Source organism: Giraffa tippelskirchi, chromosome 4 (genome assembly GCF_054371585.1).
Source record: "Giraffa tippelskirchi isolate mGirTip1 chromosome 4, T2T-mGirTip1v1.2.pri, whole genome shotgun sequence".
Taxonomy (NCBI): Eukaryota; Metazoa; Chordata; class Mammalia; order Artiodactyla; family Giraffidae; genus Giraffa; species Giraffa tippelskirchi.
Genome location: NC_137278.1, coordinates 5,380,721 through 5,399,430, shown reverse-complemented (window position 1 = coordinate 5,399,430; position 18,710 = coordinate 5,380,721). Strand labels below are relative to the sequence as shown.

Here is an 18,710-nt window from a genome sequence, read left to right as displayed (position 1 = left end):
AGGCGGCTGCCCTGCTCCCCACAACCTGGTCACTGAGGAGAGCCACCCCGGGTCCAGGCACTGCGGGTCAGTGCGCAGCTGCCCTGCAAGCCCACCCTCTGCAGCACAGGACTGAAGAAGCCTTAGGAGGCCCGGGGTCTGACATAGGAATCATCACGAGAGGAACAGCGCAGCTGCGGTGGCCGCTGGTGTGTGGTGGGCTGACCCTTTGTTCCTCCCTCCACAGCCAGTGCCCCGACTGCACTTCGCCAGAAACGAGGGTTGGGGTCTGTGCTGGGAGGGCATCAGGGAAGGATAGGGCCTCACTAAGGCCGGCCGGCAGAACCCGGCTGCTGGGGTTTGCCTGTCGGGCAGTGGAAACGGAGCAGTCTGGCCTCGTCCACCTTTGTGCCCTGTGTCCCTGAGGTCCAGCTGCTGATACTCCAGACCCAGAAAGTAAAGGTGGCCCAGATCACAGCCTGCCAACCAGGGTCCTTTTCTCTAATTGAAAATGGCCCAAAGCTTCCTGTAGTTACTTCAGACAAGATGTAGAGAGTGAACAGATCATTCAGCCAGGTGATTGATGAGTAATAACCAAATATTGTATGAATAGGGATCATCCCGATTCATGGTATAGTGTGACTTGTAGAATCAGATACTGCTGTGTGATTTCTAGCCAGGCCGTTTATTAGCTTTGTGGAAGCGGGGGAACCATTTGACTTCTGACCATCAGTGTCTTCTTGTGAAGTACAAATAACCCCTGGCTCCAGGGGCGGCTACAGGAAATGGATGAGAGGACACGGTCACGTGCTTGGCACAGGGCCTGGCACAGGGCCTGGCGGGTGGCAGATGTCAGTGTTACTGTCATTCCTGTCAATCATAAACACTGCAGCCTCTAATGAAACTGATGCTACACGTTTCAGTGTAAGCAGTGAAATGCCTCTGCTACTGCTAGTTCGAGAGAGGACAAATCGCTCCCTCCTTTTATCTGGTCTTAACACACCATCGCCATAGCATCAGGCAGCTTGAACGGGGCCGGTGTGCTGAAGCATGTTTGCCAGCGAGAGGTGAAGAGCGTTGGTAGCGGCAGCAGACGCCGGCACTGCATCCATGCTGCCCCCTCCCTGGCAGTCAGGGAGGTGGCCGAATCGGGGGGTGGGGTGGGCGCAGACCTGCTGGGACTCAGTGTTTGGAGCACACAGAAAAGTTCGTTGTGGTTTTATCTGTCATGGAAGAGAGTCTGGAGATTGGCACATTCTAGGCCATCACCTGTGTCATTAGAAGAAAGCGGTGGATCCACGTGTGTTGTCATAGAAAGATGTTGGGTACTGAGTAAAACACAAGTTACTGAGGTGTGTGTGTGGTGTTATCGCACTTGTGTTAAAAAATACTATGCTAACGTGTGTAGAAAAATCTGCTTGAGTTTCTTTCCGGAGGATGAGATGGTGACACATTCTGTATTGTATGTATTTATTTTAACCTTGAGCAAAAAATTTTTTTCATAAACCAAAAGAAGGTTAAAAAAAAAAAATCTCCTGTTTCGGAGTGGTCAGCCCCTGAGGAGCTGTGAACCCTTGGTCAGGAGTGGGGGGGGGGCCCTACACCCACCGCTGTAGCTGCCCTTATGGCAGATCCTCCTGTCACTTTGTTATTCACCCCTTTGTTGTTCACAGAGAGCTTTCAGTCTTTGCAGACAGAAGGCTCTGCAGGAAGGCAGAGAACTGGCCATCCTGTTAGGGGGTCGGTGAGCAGACCTCACATGTTGTCTAGTTTCTGGTTCTCTTGGCCAGCTTTGGAGTCTGCCGGGGGGGAGGTATTTTTATCCGCCGGAGGTTGGAATGTGGAGGGACTGTGAGGCCGTGGCCTGTCTGATCCTCACGTGTGTCCTGCCTTTGTCCAGTTCCAGTGCAACGGTCTCTCAGCCGCCGGAGTCGCTGCCGCAGCCGGGTTTGCAGAAATCTGTCTCCAATTTGCAGAAGCCGACACAGTCGATCAGTCAGGAGGTAGGTGCTGGGGACCCCGTTGCCAAGAAGGGTGGCTCCGTGTGACCTGCCCATTCCAGAGGCCAACCTGAAGAGTGACTTTCAAGAAAGACCCCAGATTCAGGATAGACTGTAGATGCCTAGTTTGATTCCTGTTGGCTTAGCTCGAGGTGAGTCACCTGGGCAGCTCCATGCTAGATCATGGCTCCCCAGTGTCTCCCCGGAAGCGGGAGCCATAAGGAGATAGCAAGCGTTAGGCCACAGAAGGTTCAACAGTCTGGTGAGTTTGGAAAACAAAACAAAGCAGTCGCCTTCACTGAGTTTTCTTAGTGTCAGACTTTCTCTCTGTGTCTTCAGTATGTTGATGTGTCCTGTCGGTCTCCCGGCAAAGGACGTTGTGGACAGCAGTCCCCGAATTTACTTGTCCTTGGAAATGTCTTTTAGCAGGCTGTCTGTGGGGACGAGTATTTCTCAGAGCACGCTTTGTGGAATAATGAGCTATAATCCTTCATTTGTCTATGCATTTCAGACACCTCTCTAAACAGAGGGTCATGATTTAGTCAAGAGCTCGTATTGTACTTGGTCCGTCAGCGTCTGTGGGTGCAAAGGCCAGCAGCTGGTGGCTGGAAATCTGGACAGATACCTGGCACTCGCTGGCTCTCTTGAAAAGAACCACTCTGTGGGGAACATTCACGGCTTTGCCAGAGGGACACCCTCCTCCAGCCAACACTGAACTGTGCTTTGAAATCAAAGGAAAAGAAGAAAAAAAAAATCCACATTCGTGTGAGACTCCATGTTCACCAGCCTAAGTCCACTGAGGCCTGTTGAACAGTGGGTAGCGTGGAGTTCATGTCTCTTTCCCAGATTTGAAACCAAGTGCGGTTAAGGGGCCTTGGTTGTTTCTGCAGCCCTGGTTCTACGTCAGAGCTGGCTCTGCGAGCCTGTTAGAGATGAGCTCGCTGCGTCCCCGCCATGCAGGGCCTGGCCTCCTGGGGAGAACGAGTGCTGTGGGACTGTCGGGGGTCGGGTCAGCCCCTGTCCTGGAGTCAACCCGCAGCCCCTCTGTCCGGCGCTTCCTGGCTTTCCTCTCCTGCAGAGATGGTGAGAGGAAGAGACCCCTAGAGTTTTCCGGCTTTGAAACCTCATCTCAGAGGCAGTTTGACATTGGGCACGCAATTTGCTGCAGTGTTAATAACCCTTCCTCAGCTAGCCCCATAGGCCTTCTCTTCCAGTTTGGTGCCCTTAGTGGGTGAGGGCCAAGGGTCCTGTGACTGCAGACCCCAAGGGGGTGGCTGTGGGATAGCAGTGACCTGGGGCCTCTGCCTCCTGGTCTGGAAGCCCACTCCCTGCCCCCAGCTGTTCAGCCCCGCCAGGGCCTGTGGGCATTCCAGGCCACTCGTGGCAAGTCTGTGATAAATGGGTTGTTGCACCTGGTCAGCTCTGCCTTGGAGGCTGGAGAGACGACCATCTGCCCTGAGCGTGTGTGGACGTGGCAGCAGGGGAGGACGGGAGGAGGGAATTAATTGATCTGGAATCCAGTCCAGTGGGTGATGAGACGTCACGCTGCATCAGCTCAGTTTCGTGTATCTTTACCTTCAGTTGTTAAGGTATGTTGCTGGGAGAGGCAGCTGAGCTCAGTGGTTGGGGACCTGAAGGGGCTTTGGACCTTGGCAGGGTGGGAACAAGTCCTGGTCCTCCCTCCCTAGCTGGGTGTCTAACCCAGGTGACCCTGGTGTGCCTGGCACCTGGCCTGCATGTAGGGAGCTTTCAGCAAAGGTGCGCCGAGCTGGCGAGCCCAGATGAGGGGGGAGTGGAAGGCTGGCCTTGAAGGATGACAGTAGCCGTGGGAAGTGGTGCCGGGCTGGCCAGCAACACAGCAGGCATATCAGCTTTCCCACGCGTGTGTTCTCTTAGCAGCGGCACAGTTTTTAAGGCACGCTCTAGAGTTGGGGTTTGGTCTTGTCCCTGGAGCAAGACAGAGGAGCTCTGTGTGGGCACGTGTTCCAAGGTGTGGCTATGGCTCTGCTTTGTGACCCTGGGCTGGCCGCTTGCCCTCCGGCCTGCTCCGCATCTGTCCTGTGGCCAGTGGTTCCTGAGCCCGGGCTGCTTCCTGAGTGGAAGGTTATGTGGCAAGCACATGTGCTTGGGTCCTGCCCGGCTGATGGTAGTGGGTACAACGATGTAGCCTCAGGGCACCTTGCTCTGACATGGTCGGGGCATGGACAGCAGCCTGCTGGGCTGGCCCTGTTCTCATTTCCTTCCTTCTTTCAGAATACAAATTCAGCTCCAGGTGGACCAAAGTCATGGGCACAGCTGAATGGAAAGCCAGCAGGACACGAAGGTGGTAAGTGTGCGTGTGGTATCGCGGTGGGTCGTGGGAGGGATGAGTACCTTTTCTGGACTGTCCCAGTTCAGTCCAGGCAGTCTTCAGCCTGAAGCTTTGTGGACTCTCCTTGCTGAGCGAGGTACTGCCTTTGCCTGGCGTGGAGGCACTGATTCTGCGGACCATGTCAGCTTTCTGGTCTCATTGAACATTATCACTGAAGACAATCCCCCCGGTGTGCAGAGGAGACCCCAGCGCTGGCCCTGCACACCCTGGCTGGCTGAGCTGCTAACGGAATAAGTCCTTGCTCAGCAAGCACCTGCCTCCTCCCTCGCGGGGCCAGGCGTCGTGTGCGGGGCGCTGGCTTGCAGCCCGGGTTTGTAAATCCGCAGCCCTGGGAGCTGAGTTGCTTGCTTTTGGACAGTGGCACCAGAGCAGGCAGAGGTTACATGGGGTGTGTTGCCATGGTGTCCCACCTGACACAGGGAGACACTCAGATGGCTGCGGTGTTTCAGCCCAGGGACAACGGAGGGCGCGAGGAGGAAGTGTCCAGAGTTTTAGGTCAGTGCTGAGCGGCGCGCTGAGATGGCTCCAAGGCAGGCCGGGGTACAGTGGCTGCGTGGTGTGGCTGGGGGGCGATGGGGCAGGGGAACCCAGCTCCCTTGGGTCTTTGGGCCCAGCGTCAGCAGGTGTTTTTGCAAGGAGCCAAACATCCGGATTTCTATCTGAACTCTCCTGGTTTTCCAGCGTTGGGGGCATGTTTCTAGCACGATGCGTAGACGGCGCCAGGCAGCGCCCCGAGCTGGAAGGAGAGGGGTGGAGGTATGAGCGGCTTGACCACAGCTGCCCTTTCTTCCGTGACCAGCACAGGCCACCATCTTTACCCTCAGCCCTGTCCTGGCATTGCCTCTGTCTTCTGCGCATCTCTGTCGGCCGAGGCCTTGCCAGGCCTCACGTGTCATGGTTGAGAGTAGATACCAGCTCCACACACCAACTGCCCTACACAGCTGGCTGCTCTGACGCGCTGAGCACGGGCCCTTCTTGGCCGGGTTGCTGTGCAGATGAAGGCTCGCCCCTTCCTCCTTCTCCAGTGGGGATGTCGGTCAGTCGGTGTGGCAGGGGACACACAGCTCCAGCCTGGAGGGTGAGGTGGAGGGAGCCAGACAAGCAGAGAGGGGTGGGGTGGGGAGTGTGACAGGTTCTTTCAGACGTAGATAAGGTCCTTCCAGAGGCTTTATGGAGACCATTCACTGGGCTGTTCACAGTGGGTCTTAGCCCTCCGTAGCCTCTATTTCTGTGAGGTTGAAATATTCTTAAGTAATTTCAATGTATTTGTTTTTAATTAACAGGAACGATAGAGATTATTTGAATTAAAGTTGACACAGCTCTTATGGAGGGCAACCTGGCACTCCCTATCAGTACCAGTCTGATACCCTCTGACCTGGCAGTTCCACTGTGGGGCAATCACCCTGCAAGTGATACCTGTTACAGCTGTGTGACACAAGCTTACTCACTGCCACATTGTAATCGCAACAGATTGGAAGCAGCCACGTGAAATGTCCATCAAATGATGGTACTTTAATGAAATGATGTTTGGCTAGAAGGAAGAAAATGCGGTTTTGTACTGATCTGGCAAGCTTTCCAGGACATATTCTTAAGTGAAAAAGGTGTAGAGTTGTTACCATTTGTGTGAAAAATTGGGATGAGAGAAAATACATTTCTAGAAAATGTTGTATGTGCACTTAAAAAAAAAATCTCTGGAGGGAAACATAAGAGGAAGGAAGGGAGGGAACAAAACAGAAAAGTGCATATTTTGTGAGGACATTTGATGTAGACCAGGGCTTCCCTGGTGGCTCAGACAGTAAAGAATCTGCCTGGAAAGCTGGAGACCCCAGGTTCGATCCCTAGGTTGGGAAGATCCCCTGGAGAAGGAAATGGAAACCCACTCCAGTATTCTTGCCTGGAAAATCCCGTGGACCGAGGAGCCTGGTGGGCTGTAGTCCATGGGGTCGCAAAGAGTCCCACACTACTGAACAACTAACACTTTCACTTTTCTTTGATGTGGATAGATGGGGCATCTGGGTGGGAGGAGGGCTGCTGTTGATTCTTCTTTAAGGCTGTTTACCTTTGAACCTTTTGATTTACTTATGGAAATAAAACTTGGTTTAGAAAATAATTCTAAAACACAGTAAAATATCCTGTCAACATGTGGTAGTCTGGGAGGCGGCAGAACCCAGTAGCACAAGAGGAGAGAACAGATGTGTGCTGACTATGACCCCTCCTGCGCGGGGGTTACAGCCTGTGAGGCTTCCAGGGCTGTGCACAGACATTTTCACGACTTTGGAACTGTCGAGGTTCTTCCTGAGTTGACAGACTCTGCATGTGGAGGGTGGTCCCGGGCCTGTTTGGCCTGGACCAGGCCCAGGCCTGCCTGTGTGAGTCAGGCAGAGGCGGGAGGTGCGTGGCCCGTGGGCTCTGCTGCCTGAACCACCAGCAGCTCCCTCTGGGGCCTTGCAAGAAGACCCTGATTGTGCTGCCTCCCTTCCTCCTGGCAGAGAACAGAGGGCAGGAGGGAATGCTGGGCGAGCACTGTGGGGCTTTGAAGCCTTAGGAATACGACTTTGCTGTGAATGTTTGAGTTCTTCACTTTGTCCTTGTTATCTCTGGAGGGTAAGTTTTATTCGTGATTAGAATATCACCTTCATGATTATCAACACAGGAAAAAAGTACTAGGCTTTTGTTTGTTTTTGTTGTTTATTACTTAAATTTCAAACTGTCTACCTTTTTTTGTGTGTGTGGCCACACGACTTGTGAGATCATTCCTTGACTAGGGATGGAACCCGTGTCCCCCTGCAGTGGGAGCTCAGAGTCTTAACCTCTGGACCACCAGGGAAGTCCGTCTATTCATACTTTTAAAGTATGACTTTCATATTTCACTCCTGCCAATGACCTTTTGATACAATGAGGCAACTGTGTCAGCAGTGGTGCTCCTTCGTGACACCTGGTGATTGTCTCTCAAGTGAATCATTGGTTAGTAATGTGTCCGTTTACCCCCCTGGTGGGTTTGTTTGACCCCCCTGGACCTTTTTACTAAGGGAGATGGTGAACGGATGGCCACTAACCCTGCTGCCTCTTTCTGAGAAAGTCTGCCGTCGTCAGCAGGTCCTCTGATCAGTACCTCCTAGGGACAGAGTTGGGTGTATTGCCTGGGGGTCAAGGTGAGTCACAGTTGGATATTTTACTGTGTGATGTTGCTGTTGTTCAGTTTGTGTGGTGCTGCACATGCGCTGTGTGTTCACTGAAGGGACCAGATCCCACTCCAAGCCCCCAAATGCGTCACTTGTCAGTACCCGTTCATTGAAGAGATGATCGCAGGGTCCCAGTGCTCCTTGCTCTGAGTGATAGGAGCAACGCTCAGGAAAGATTGCTTCTCTGCAGGGGCTGATAGTGCTGGGGACTGAATGAAAGAACAAGGAAAGTTGTTCCCGGGATTATAAGAGTTAAAGTGTTTGGCTTTGCAGGGCTTGAGGAGCTTTGTAGGAAATGGTTTACTGGAGTAGACAGACAATCCAGGAGGCAGTGGGAGGTGTTGGGGAGGGGCATTACCTCCACCCAAAAGCCGCTGACCTCACTGGACAGGTTTCCCCAAAGACCGTGCTTGTCTCCCCCCGCCCAGGACCACCGCCAAAAGGACAGTACTGCCTTCCTCCAGGAGTGGGAAGGGAGGCTCAGACTGCAGTAGCTGCCATACCCAATCCCTGCTGTTTGTGATCAGCTCCGGCAGGGGGCCTGCTGTGATCTGCGGGCAGCCTCCCCGCATCATCCTCAGGAAACCCTGGTGCCACTCTGTGGGCACAGAAGGCCAGCACAGATGGCACCGCAGGAAGCAGCGCCCTTCAGGGTGGCAGGGCAACCAGTGTGCGACGAGGCTGAAGCAGAGAACCGTGGACGCCAGTCTCACCTGCCCCCTGAGTCTTTCCGATTCTCTTGACAGGTTTAAGGGCCTCAAGCCGACTGTTATCCTTCTCTCCCGAGGAATTTCCGACGCTGAAAGCAGCTGGAGGGCAGGACAAGGCTGGCAAAGAAAAGGGCGTCTTAGATCTGTCGTATGGGCCAGGACCAAGCCTCCGCCCTCAGAGTGAGTGAGCTGCAGCCCCCGTCTGGGAACAGCAGAGTTCCCCTTCAGCTTCTGCCCCTCTTAGACACGAGCCATTTCTCAAGCAGCCAGGCTCCCTGCCTGGAGAGCACGGCTGGTGATCCTGTACTGGGTCCTTGTGTCTGTGGACTCATTCCCTGGGCTGGGCTGGAGGTTGCACCTCCCTTCCCGTCCTTTGGGTCAGTCCAGGCCTTCCCAGTAGTCATCGAAGGCTGTGCTGTGCCTGGGTGGTCACGGCAGGGACAGGTGGACCAAGGGCCAGTTAACTTGATTCCCAGTTCAAGAGCTTATTGTCTAAGCAGTGGTTTCCAGAGCTAGCCAAGTCCTGTCAGAATCACTTGGGCGTTCGTTAAGTCTGATTTCCAGCCCTCTCCCACCCCCTAGCCGAATTAGAATCTGTTTTTCAACATGTTTCCCTGGTTGAGGAGCCAGCCCAGCACTCATCTCCATGGCCCCTCATCTGAGGTCTGGCCAAGGGGTAAGCAGGGTTGTGTAGCAATTCTTACTGGTAATACTTTTTTCCTTCATGGCCTTGGGTGGTTAGAATTTAAGGTGTTGTTTGGGAATGGGATTTACCATCAGTTCTAATCACAGATTCTGAAATAGCCCTTGGGGTGGGGAGTTGATCAGGTCTTGAAATATGAGAGACTTTTTTTATCTGCTTGTTTTGATTAATCCCCAAGTCAGAGATTAATCCCAGAGTCAGAATGGATATCATCCTATATATGAAATGATCACCATGCAGCTCTTTAATAAAACATACTATCTTCTCAGTGGTCTGTGCTGAGTTATTTTGTTTGTTCCAAATATATAATCAAATTCCTTAGGCCAGAAATGTCAACTTTCTGGGATTAATTAAGATGAGCTGCTGTAGGACTGTAACAATTTAGAACTAGAAGAAGCTTCTGGAGTCAATTCTATCCCCTTGTTTGAGAAGATGAAGAAGCGGATGATCTCAGGGGTGACCAGGGCTTGGCCAAGGTCATGTACAAGGTGGCTGAAGAGTTGGGAGCAGTGTGACTTTGTGGCTCCGATCCTGGGTTCCATTCTCTTAGGGGTCAAGTATTCAGGGACCTGTCATGTTTCAACTCTTCTAACTATAAGTTGACCGAAAAGAGGAGTCTTTTTGGCTCATCTGATTCCTTGTTGGCCTATAATCCCACCAGGCTTTGCTACGTTTAGCAGGAGAAAGCATCATCTTAAAACGATGGTCAGAGAGGATTGGCAGATTTCAGTCTGTGACCTGTAGGAGGTCCCCCCAGGTCACTGTGGGAGCAGGTGGGGTAAGGCCTGAGCAGGGGGGCCCTGACTAGAGTTGGCACTGCTGAGCAGGGTTTGAACTCAGGTCAGGAACTCTGGTTCCAACATCAAGTCCAGTGCCGAGCCCGGTGCCAGTCCCGGTGGGACTGGGTCAGTGTTAGTGGAAACAGTGACCCAAGACAGCACTTACGGGGCCTTTTGGGTCTCTTTGGGGTGTTAGGTCTGAGGCTGTGCGGTCTCTGAGTTGATGAAGGAAGACCACCTCTTGTTTACACTTGCCTTCCCTCTGAGCAGACCGTGTTTTGTGTTTCTCTGACAGTCAGACACCCTCAGCAATTTCATACTCATTGGCCATATGTCTGTCCCCCACCTTCCCTGACAGACTTGACCAGTCAACTCAATTCTTCACTTTTGGGTTTTCTTTTTTTTTTTAATTTTTGGTGAGTGAGGGGGGTCCCTTGACCTTCAGAACCTCATACAATCCCTCCTCCCCTCCTCTTTCCTCTCCCCTTTTGCCCCCTTTCAATTTCCAGATGTGACAAGCTGGAGGGAGGGCGGTGGGCGAAACATAATTTCTGCCACGTCTCTGAGCGCCTCCCCAACTGAGCTGGGCAGCAGGAACTCAAGTGCGGGAGACGGAGCCCCCTCCTCGGCATGTACCAGCGATTCTAAGGACCCCTCTCTCCGCCCGGCTCAGCCTGTCCGAAAAGGGGCTTCACAGTTCTTGGGGAATGTATACCACCCACCTACATACCATGACATGCTTCCTGCTTTTGTAAGTCTTCAGAGTGCCCATTCTCTCCCCACAGAGTCAGATCGTTCATGTCCAGCAGAACCTACTTCACATGGTTGAATGTCCACCGTTGGTGTCCCCCATCCCCACCCAGTCTCTTTGCCCTGGTATCTTACCTTGGAGATTTCCATTACTTTTGCGTTTTCACTCCCCCTTTTCAAATTTTAAGGGCCTCTGGCTTCTTTCCCTGGTGATGTGGATGTTATCTTAACCTTAGATCTTTTAGAAGAAGGAGAGGCAGGTATTCCCCAAGACACAAGTCCCCAGATTTGTGTACTGATGGCAGGAAAAATGGGGGAGATGGTGATAGGATTAATTGGGAAACCCCAAGACTTTCCTGTTTCTGTTTCCCATTTGCTAGAATAAATTCTAATGCCAGTGGAACTTAGACTCTGGGCCATTACTGGAAAACCCTGTTCATTGATGTTATGTTTCAGATGTGTTCGCCACAGTCATCAGAGAACCAGGGTACAGTGGAACGAGGATCTTTTCCCCTTCCTCAGCTCCGTCTTGAGCCCCGTGTTCCTTTTAGACAGTTCCAGATGAATGACCAAGACGGGTAAGGCCATTGCATTGTAGTCACGTACGTAGAAGTCACCCTGGTTGGTGATATTGGGACAGTACAGTGGGTTCACATAGGAAAGTGCTTTGACTTCTGGAGACCTCAGAAGCTAGAAACCAACCTGATACCCCAGGGTGTGTGGGAGGGCTGGCCTCTGGGGCAGGACGAGAGATAGGATTGTGAGTTCAGGTTCCTGATAGTTGTTTATTGCTGTCACAGTAGATTAACACCGAGCTTTATATAAAACTGCAAAACGAAGGAGAACTTCTCTTGGGGATGTATTTATTGGTTATATGTTCTTTAAAAAGGGGGTGATTATAATAATATCAAGGGCACACGTGAACCTTTGCACTGGGGGACATAGTTTTGGAGAAGTATTTGGGTTTGCTTCAGTCTGTGTACTTGACACCAGCCCAGCGTTTTTACCCTTCTCTCTGTCATCAGAAAAGAAAATAGACTAGGAGTGAGCCGCCCGATCCGTCCACTGAGGCCGCTGGTGGAGCGGGTGCCACGACCCACCATCGTCAACGCAGAAAACCTGAAGGGCCTCGACGACCTGGACACCGACGCCGACGATGGCTGGGCAGGTGGGTGGTGGCATTTGCTGGTGGGCTCTCGACTGATGGTTCAGCAGGTGGGGACCGCACTCTTGTTTCTGCTTCTTGCCAAGGTTGGCAGTTCCTCCGACACAGAGTCCACGGGGACCCCTGTGGGCAGAGGGCAGCAGCAGCCTTGGCCCCTGAGAGAGCCTCGCTGGCACCCTTACCAGCAGTTGCTTCCTCACGCAGCCACGTCGTCTTTGTCTTGGTCTTTCGTCTTACTCTTAGAGGGAGAAAGAGTTTTTGTAACGAACGAGTTAAAACAGGAGTGTGATGAGCCAGCCCCACATAGCACCCTGTCACCGCATTTCAGCAAGTTCCAACATTCTGGATTCTCATAATCACCCACACTCCTTATCTGATTATTTTCTTTTAAAATTCTTCTGGACGTTTGTTTCCAAGTAAAAGGCACACATTTAGTTGTACGGTTTTGATAAACCCACGTGCTTGAGCAGCACAGCCACATCAAGACACTGTAGTACTCACTCCGTCCCTCCCAGCCAGTCTTCCTCCCAACTCTGCCCAGGGCCTCCCCCTTCTGACGAATCCTAACTGCAGATGGTTGGAATGGTGCAGCTTTCCTTCTGCTGTAAGGTTTGCGAGATCCATCAGTGTTATTACCTATGTCAGTGGTTGCTTTTAATTACTGAGGTATGTGTCATTGTAGCAAATCCTGTAATTTGTCCAAAAGTTTATTATGGATGCTGTTCTCATTTCTCTTGGGTTAATATTCAGTAGTGGGTCGTTGGTTAAAGGGGAGGTGTGTGATCAGGTTTGTAAGAAGCACCCAGACCTCCGTGGTGGCTGGTGGTACACTCCAGCGGCAGTTTTGACAGTTTGGCTCTGCATCCTCACAGTGCTCTGATGTCTCTTTAATTTTAGCCATTCCAGTGGGTGTGTAGCATTAGCTCATTGTGCTTTTAATTTGCATCTTGCTGATGAGTAATCAAACACACGTTTTCATGCCGATTTGGCTACTGGTATCTTTCTTTGAGTGTTCAGATACACATCCTTGGAGACTTAATATTTCACATAAGTTTTTTTCCTACGGCCTGCCTGATCCATTTTCTTAGCATTGTGTTTTGATGAGCAGAGGTTTTATATTTTGATGAAGTTTGACTTATGAATTTGTGTTTTTTGTGGCTTTACTTTTGTGTCTTTTATGAAAATCTTTGTCTCTCCTGGTGGCAAAGATACTCCTTTATGTTTTGTAATTTTAACACTGATTTTTAGATGTGTGGTCCATGCATTAATTTGTATATGGTGTGAGATGGGAGTCGGGGTTCCATTTTAATCCATAAGGATACTCAGTTGTTCTGCACCATTTGTGACAAGACTTCTCTTTCCCTGTGGCATTGTTTTGACACCTTTGCCAACAATTGATTGATCACATAAGTGTGGGTCTGTTTCTGGACCCTGTTTGTTCTGTGTATTCATCCTTATGCCAATACCGCACTGTAGCTTTGTAGTAAGTTGGTGTAAGTTTCCCACCTTTGTTCATTTTTAAGATTATTTTACTGTTCTAAGTCCTTTTCATTTTCATATAAATTTAGAATCTTTTTTTTTAATGATGTATGTAAGATCTGTAATGATATAGATATCACTCTTTTTCATCCCTGATAACTAGGTAATTTGTATTTTTTTCTCTTTTTCTTGTTCACTTCTGCCAAGGGCTCATTAGTTTTACTCATCTTTACAAAGAACTTTTGACTTTAATTTTCTCCATTGTTTGATTGTTTTCTAGTTCACTGATCCTTTTAATTGGAACTTTCTAGATTTCTCATTTAATTCCATTGTAGTCACAAGGGCATATTCTGTGTGACTTCTCTTCTTTCCAGTTTATTAAGACTGATGTTATCACCAGGATAGGCTTCCCTGGTGGCGCAGAGGGTAAAGCATCTGCCTGCAATATGGGAGACCTGGGTTCAATCCCTGGGTAGGGAAGATCCTCTGGAGAAGGAAGTGGCACCCCACTCCAGTACTCTTGCACGGAAGATCCTATGGATGGAGGAGCCCGGTCGGCTACAGTCCATGGGGTCGCAAACAGTCGGACTCGACTGAGCAACTTTACTAGCACTTTATCACCAGGATATGTGGTCTGTTTTGGTGAATAGTCTTAAGTGCATTTGAAAAGAGTGTATTTTATAGTTGGAGGTCACATTCTGTATGTATCCGTTTAGTCAAGGTGGTTGGTAGTGTCGTTCAGATCTTGTGTACTAACATTTTTGTCTAGTTTCATCAGTTACTGAAAGTAAGCTATTAGACTCTCTACTACAATTGCAGGTTTATCTGTTTCTCCCTTTAATTCTGTTAGTTTTTGCTTCATTTATTTTGAAGCTGTTACATACATTTTTTTATTTTTATGACTGGTGTGCTGACCGTTTATATTGTTTTCACATACTCTTCATCTCTCCTAACACTTCTTGGCTTGGAGTCTGTTTTGCCCTGTGTCAGATCATTGTTCTGACTGTATTTGTTGTTGTCATGCTGTGTTTTTGCATCCACACCCTTCAGCCCATTTGTATCTGTATGCACCGCGAGGCTCTGGGCTTTTTGTCATGTCCCTTTTTTCAGTGATATAATTCATGTGACAGATTTTCATATTACGTAAAATTTGCCCCCTTAAAGTCTACCCTTCAGAGATTGTTAGTATATTAACAAGTTTGTGCAGTCATCCCCACTGTTGAATTCCAGAACATTTCCATCACCCACAGACGAAGCCCCGTGCCCACGAGCACTCACTCCCGGTGACCCCTCCCTCCACCCACAACCTCTGGCAAGCGCATCTACTTTCTGTGTCTGGGTTTGCGTGTTTTGGACGTTTTGTACGAATGGAGTTGCACAGTGGAGTATGAGGCCTCTCACACCTGCTCCGTCACTCAGTATGGTGTCTTCAGGGGTGGTCATGCTGTAGCAGGTGTGTGGACTCTTTTTTTAATATGGACAAATCCTGTTCCATTGTGTGGATCTACCACATTTTGAGTACTCACTCATCAGCTGATGGACACTTTCTGCCACCTGAGCCACTCGGGTTGGGGAGGGCCCTGGGGCAAAGCAGCCACTCACAGGTCTCACCGCTCAGGAGTGTGTGTTGGCGGGGAGGCCTCTTGGCGGGCTTCTGCCTGCTTCTGCTCACTCCTCACCTTCTAACACACTTGCAGAAAACTTGGTCTGCATAGATTTAAGGACTGTTCTCTTAACGGAGTTAATCTAACCAGGGAGACTACGGTGCTGTGACCAAAGCCAGTACTGTCTTTCACTTGTATTTTTGTTGTTGTTATTTGTTTATTTTTTAATTGAAGGATAATTGCTTTATAGAATTTTGTTTTCTGTCAATCCTCAACATGAGTCAGCCATAGGTGTACATATATCCCCTCCCCTCCCTTTTGAACCTCCCTCATCTCCCTCCCCATCCCACCTCTCTAGGTTGATACAGAGCCCCTGTTTGAGTTTCCTGAGCCAGACAGCAAATCCCCGTTGGCTGTCTATTTTACGTGTGGTCGTTCGTATCTGTTTTAATATTATTTGTGTTTATTTACTTGGCTGCATCATGTGTTAGTTGTGGGATCCAGATCCCTGAGCAGGGTCAGGCCTGGGCCCCTGCATTGGGAGCGTGGTGTCTCAGTCCCTGTCCTCCACTTCTCTCTGCAGTCTGTGTTCTGGTGGTGGCAGCCGGGGGTGCCCCTTAGCCAGGTGGGCTGGCACCCTTCCTGCCTGGAGGCAGTGCTCTTAGCACTGCTGCGATGTGCATCTTGCCTCCTTCTCACTGGCCCTCCTCCTGTTGCAGGCCTCCATGAAGAAGTGGACTACTCCGAGAAGCTGAAGTTCAGTGATGATGAGGAGGAGGAGGAAGTGGTGAAGGACGGCAGGCCAAAGTGGTAAGGGCCCCATCCCTGCTCACAGCACCGCTCCCAGCCAGGGGGTGGGGGGGCATGTGACACTTAACGGATGTACGTGCACTGGTGTTCTCTGTGCTGCCGTGAGCCGTGCGTGTCCTGGTCACCCCGGCGACCTCATTTGGGCAGATGCTGTTTCCATTTTGCAGATGGAAGGACAGCCGTTTGGGGGCGGGGAGCCAGGGTGGGCACCAGGTGTGGCTGGCTGAGTCCTAGCCACTTAGCCACCATGCCCGCACTTTCCCAAGTGTGTCTTGTGGACTGATTGTTATGCAGATTGCTGTGAGTGTGGTGCCCCTAAAGGTTTCTTTGGGCAAGCAGATTTGGGAAACCAACTGGGTTCAGGTCTACTCCAAGGGTGCCCAGAGCCTAGGGTGTGCGTGCTGCAGCCTGCTGGGAATCTGGGAGTTGGGGGAGGAGCCGAAAGTGGGGTATGCCACGTTGTCTAATCATATTTGACCACTTGAATCTTTTCTCTCTTTTTTTGGATCGTTTCGTTGGACTGATTCTTGCTCCCAACACCATTTGGAAAATACTTAAATTGTAGTCTAGTTGGTCTAGTTTTCAGCAGAATACCAGTAGCATTGGCTTGTACTTTTAAAATAGTACCTGTGGTCGCTTTAATTTGCATGCCCACCCCACCACCACCCCAGTATCGGCAAATATGGATGCTTGTCTTTGTATGGAATTGCCTGTTTCCTTTGTATATATATATCTGTTAGACTTACTGTGTTTTCTGTTAAAATGTGATTACTGTTTTATTTTGCTTAGATAGTAGTGCTTTGGTATTTTTTTTCCCTTTGTCTGTTTTACTGTCAGTAATTGAATGTTTATGTAGTTGGGTCTGCAAGTCTTTGTTGTGTCATCTTGGGCTTCACAGCTCCTCTTCTGCAGGGAGCTGGTAACGATCTTCTGTCACTCTTCCTCAGCTGGCACACAGACAGTTAGCTGATTGAGGCTTCTGTAATTTATTTTAATGTTGTTTGATTTCAACTGAAGCTTTGGATGCCCTTGGGAAATAAATATCTATGGGTCAGTTTTTGGAACTAAGCTCAGAAGGAGATGTGATCCAGAATTTAAATCAGTGGAAACATGAAGCTTTGTAGATTCATTGGAGCAGCAGGCCACTCCGTTCCTCTCTCTTTGAATTGATGTGACTTGAATGTCCATCTGAAAGACTTAGATTCTGGCTGACACACCACATTGAGTCCCCAAGCAGGCCACCAGTCAGTGTTCTCTGAGCTGGCTGAGACTCCTCCTGCACGCCCCCACCCACGATGGGCTCCTGAAACCTCCCTGGCTCCATCCCTTCCTGTTCACTGTCTCTGGGGCCACTGGGACCTGCATCCTTTCTTTCATGCACCATCCAGAGGCTGGCCGGCCGGTCCCTCCTTCCCTGTCACCCTCGCCCTGTGGCTTAGTCGTCGTCTTTGATAGACTCGGGTCTTTCCTGGCGGGTCAGGAACCTTTTGTGGGCACCACACCTCTTGGCTTGCCATCAGGCACTGGCAGTCGTTGCCCTGTCTCTGGTCTCCTGACCCTTCTCACCTGCCTCATCTCCCTCCATCTCCAGAGTGTTTGTGCATGTGTGTGTGCACGAGCACGTGTATTAGCCAGGCCTGACTCCCTGGCTTTCTCTGTACTCCCGCTGGGCTTTTGGGCACCACTTCCGCGATAGAAGAGGTGCGCGTAGATGCACACGTTTCTTGTCGCAGAGCCTTTGTTTGCGCTGCAGCGTGTACGGGTGAGCACTACTCAGCGAGCCTTCCCATAGCCTCTGCCGGGCGTCTGTCTCCTCCTCCCTGCAGTGTGTGCATCGCTCCTCGGGCTCTTTCTCAGGCGAGCCCTCTTCTGCTGTTGTGAGGAGCATTTGTTCAGCACTGGGATGGGGCTTTGGCACAGACAGAAGGGCCTGCAGTGGGAGTCCTGGGCTCACCTCTGTTAGCTCTTTCTTGTGAACAGCTCCCCAACCTCCCGGAGACTCAGTGACAAACTCTTTAAAATGGAGGAAGTAGAGGCGTTTTTGTTCATTTTTTTTGCAGTAGATGAAGTAATGGGTATGAGGCATCCTTCCTGGAGCTGTCTTTGGGACTGACTTGGTAAAATGGGTGCTGGTGTAGGTGCTCTGGGCATGTCCTCTCTCCTGTAAAGGGGGTGCGTGGTGGGTCTTTTATGAAGGAAATCAGTTTGTAGAAGCTAACTTTCTAATTCCTAATGGTCTGCCCGGGAAAATGAGACCGTGCCTGGGGCGACCAGGAAGACCAAGTCTTCACGGTTTGTCCTAGGAACAGTTGGGACCCCAGGAGGCAGCGGCAGTTGTCCTTGAGCTCTGCAGACAGTGCTGATGCCAAGCGCACCCAAGAGGAAGGAAAAGACTGGAGTGAAACAGGAGGCGTGACCCGTGTCATCCGGAAAGTGCCAGAACCTCAGCCGCCTTCCAGGAAGCTGCACAGCTGGGTGTCAGGCCCTGACTACCAGGTACTGTGGGCACTGGGCGGGGAGGGGTTCTGTGCCTGCTTAGCTGGGGGACAGGCATGTGCGTGAGCACACACACAAGCCCTTTCTAAGTTCAATTGACCAGAGATCCAAGGCAGAGACTCCAGCAGGTCACCTGAAAGGCTGTTCTGTGCGTTTACAATGAACAGGAAGGGATGGAGCCAGGGAGGTTTCAGGAGCCCATCGTGGGTGGGGGTGTGCAGGAGGAGTCTCAGCCAGCTCAGAATACTGAGTGGTGGCTGGCTTGGGGACTCAATGTGGTGTGTCCCTGGTCACTACAGCAGAGTCTAAGTCTTTCAGATGGACATTCAGTTAGGTTTCACTGAGTTCAGTGGTCTGGTCGGTTTTCTGTAAAAGTCGAAGCAGACATTTCTCTCTCTCTTTTTCTAAGTTATTTTAAATTGGAGGATATTTGCTTTACAGTATTGTCTTGGTTTCTACCCTACAGTAACATGAGTCAGCCATAAGTATACATATGTCCCCTGCCTCATGAGCCTCCCTCCCTTTTTTTTTTTTGACTGCACTGTGCAGCATGTGGGATCTAGTTCGCTGCCCAGAGACTGAACTCGAGCCCCCTGCGTTGGAAATGCAGAGTCTTAACAACTGAACCTCCAGGGAAGTCCCTCTTTTTATTTTTTTTTTAAGTTAAAAAATTCTTCTTTTA

General features: G+C 50.6%; 1 protein-coding gene across 50 annotated transcripts in view; it reads left to right on the top strand.

Moving 5' to 3' along the window:
- PRRC2B (proline rich coiled-coil 2B) overlaps positions 1-18,710 on the top strand; it is an 85,062-nt gene that overhangs the window by 29,639 nt on the left and 36,713 nt on the right. For 41 of the 50 annotated variants that reach the window (XR_014083260.1, XR_014083258.1, XR_014083261.1 and 38 more), the window contains exons 4-11: positions 1,880-1,982; positions 4,233-4,305; positions 8,279-8,422; positions 10,234-10,475; positions 10,931-11,052; positions 11,500-11,642; positions 15,442-15,532; positions 17,836-18,028. Coding sequence is in view for 37 of the 50 variants with exons in the window: in XM_081594614.1 (XP_081450740.1) it covers positions 1,880-1,982; positions 4,233-4,305; positions 8,279-8,422; positions 10,234-10,475; positions 10,931-11,052; positions 11,500-11,642; positions 15,442-15,532; positions 17,836-18,028 (1,111 nt within the window). In the remaining 13 variants the exon portion in view is untranslated. The remainder of the gene's footprint in view (positions 1-1,879; positions 1,983-4,232; positions 4,306-8,278; positions 8,423-10,233; positions 10,476-10,930; positions 11,053-11,499; positions 11,643-15,441; positions 15,533-17,835; positions 18,029-18,710) is intronic. The other 9 variants (XR_014083264.1, XR_014083263.1, XR_014083262.1 and 6 more) reach the window with 1 other exon arrangement.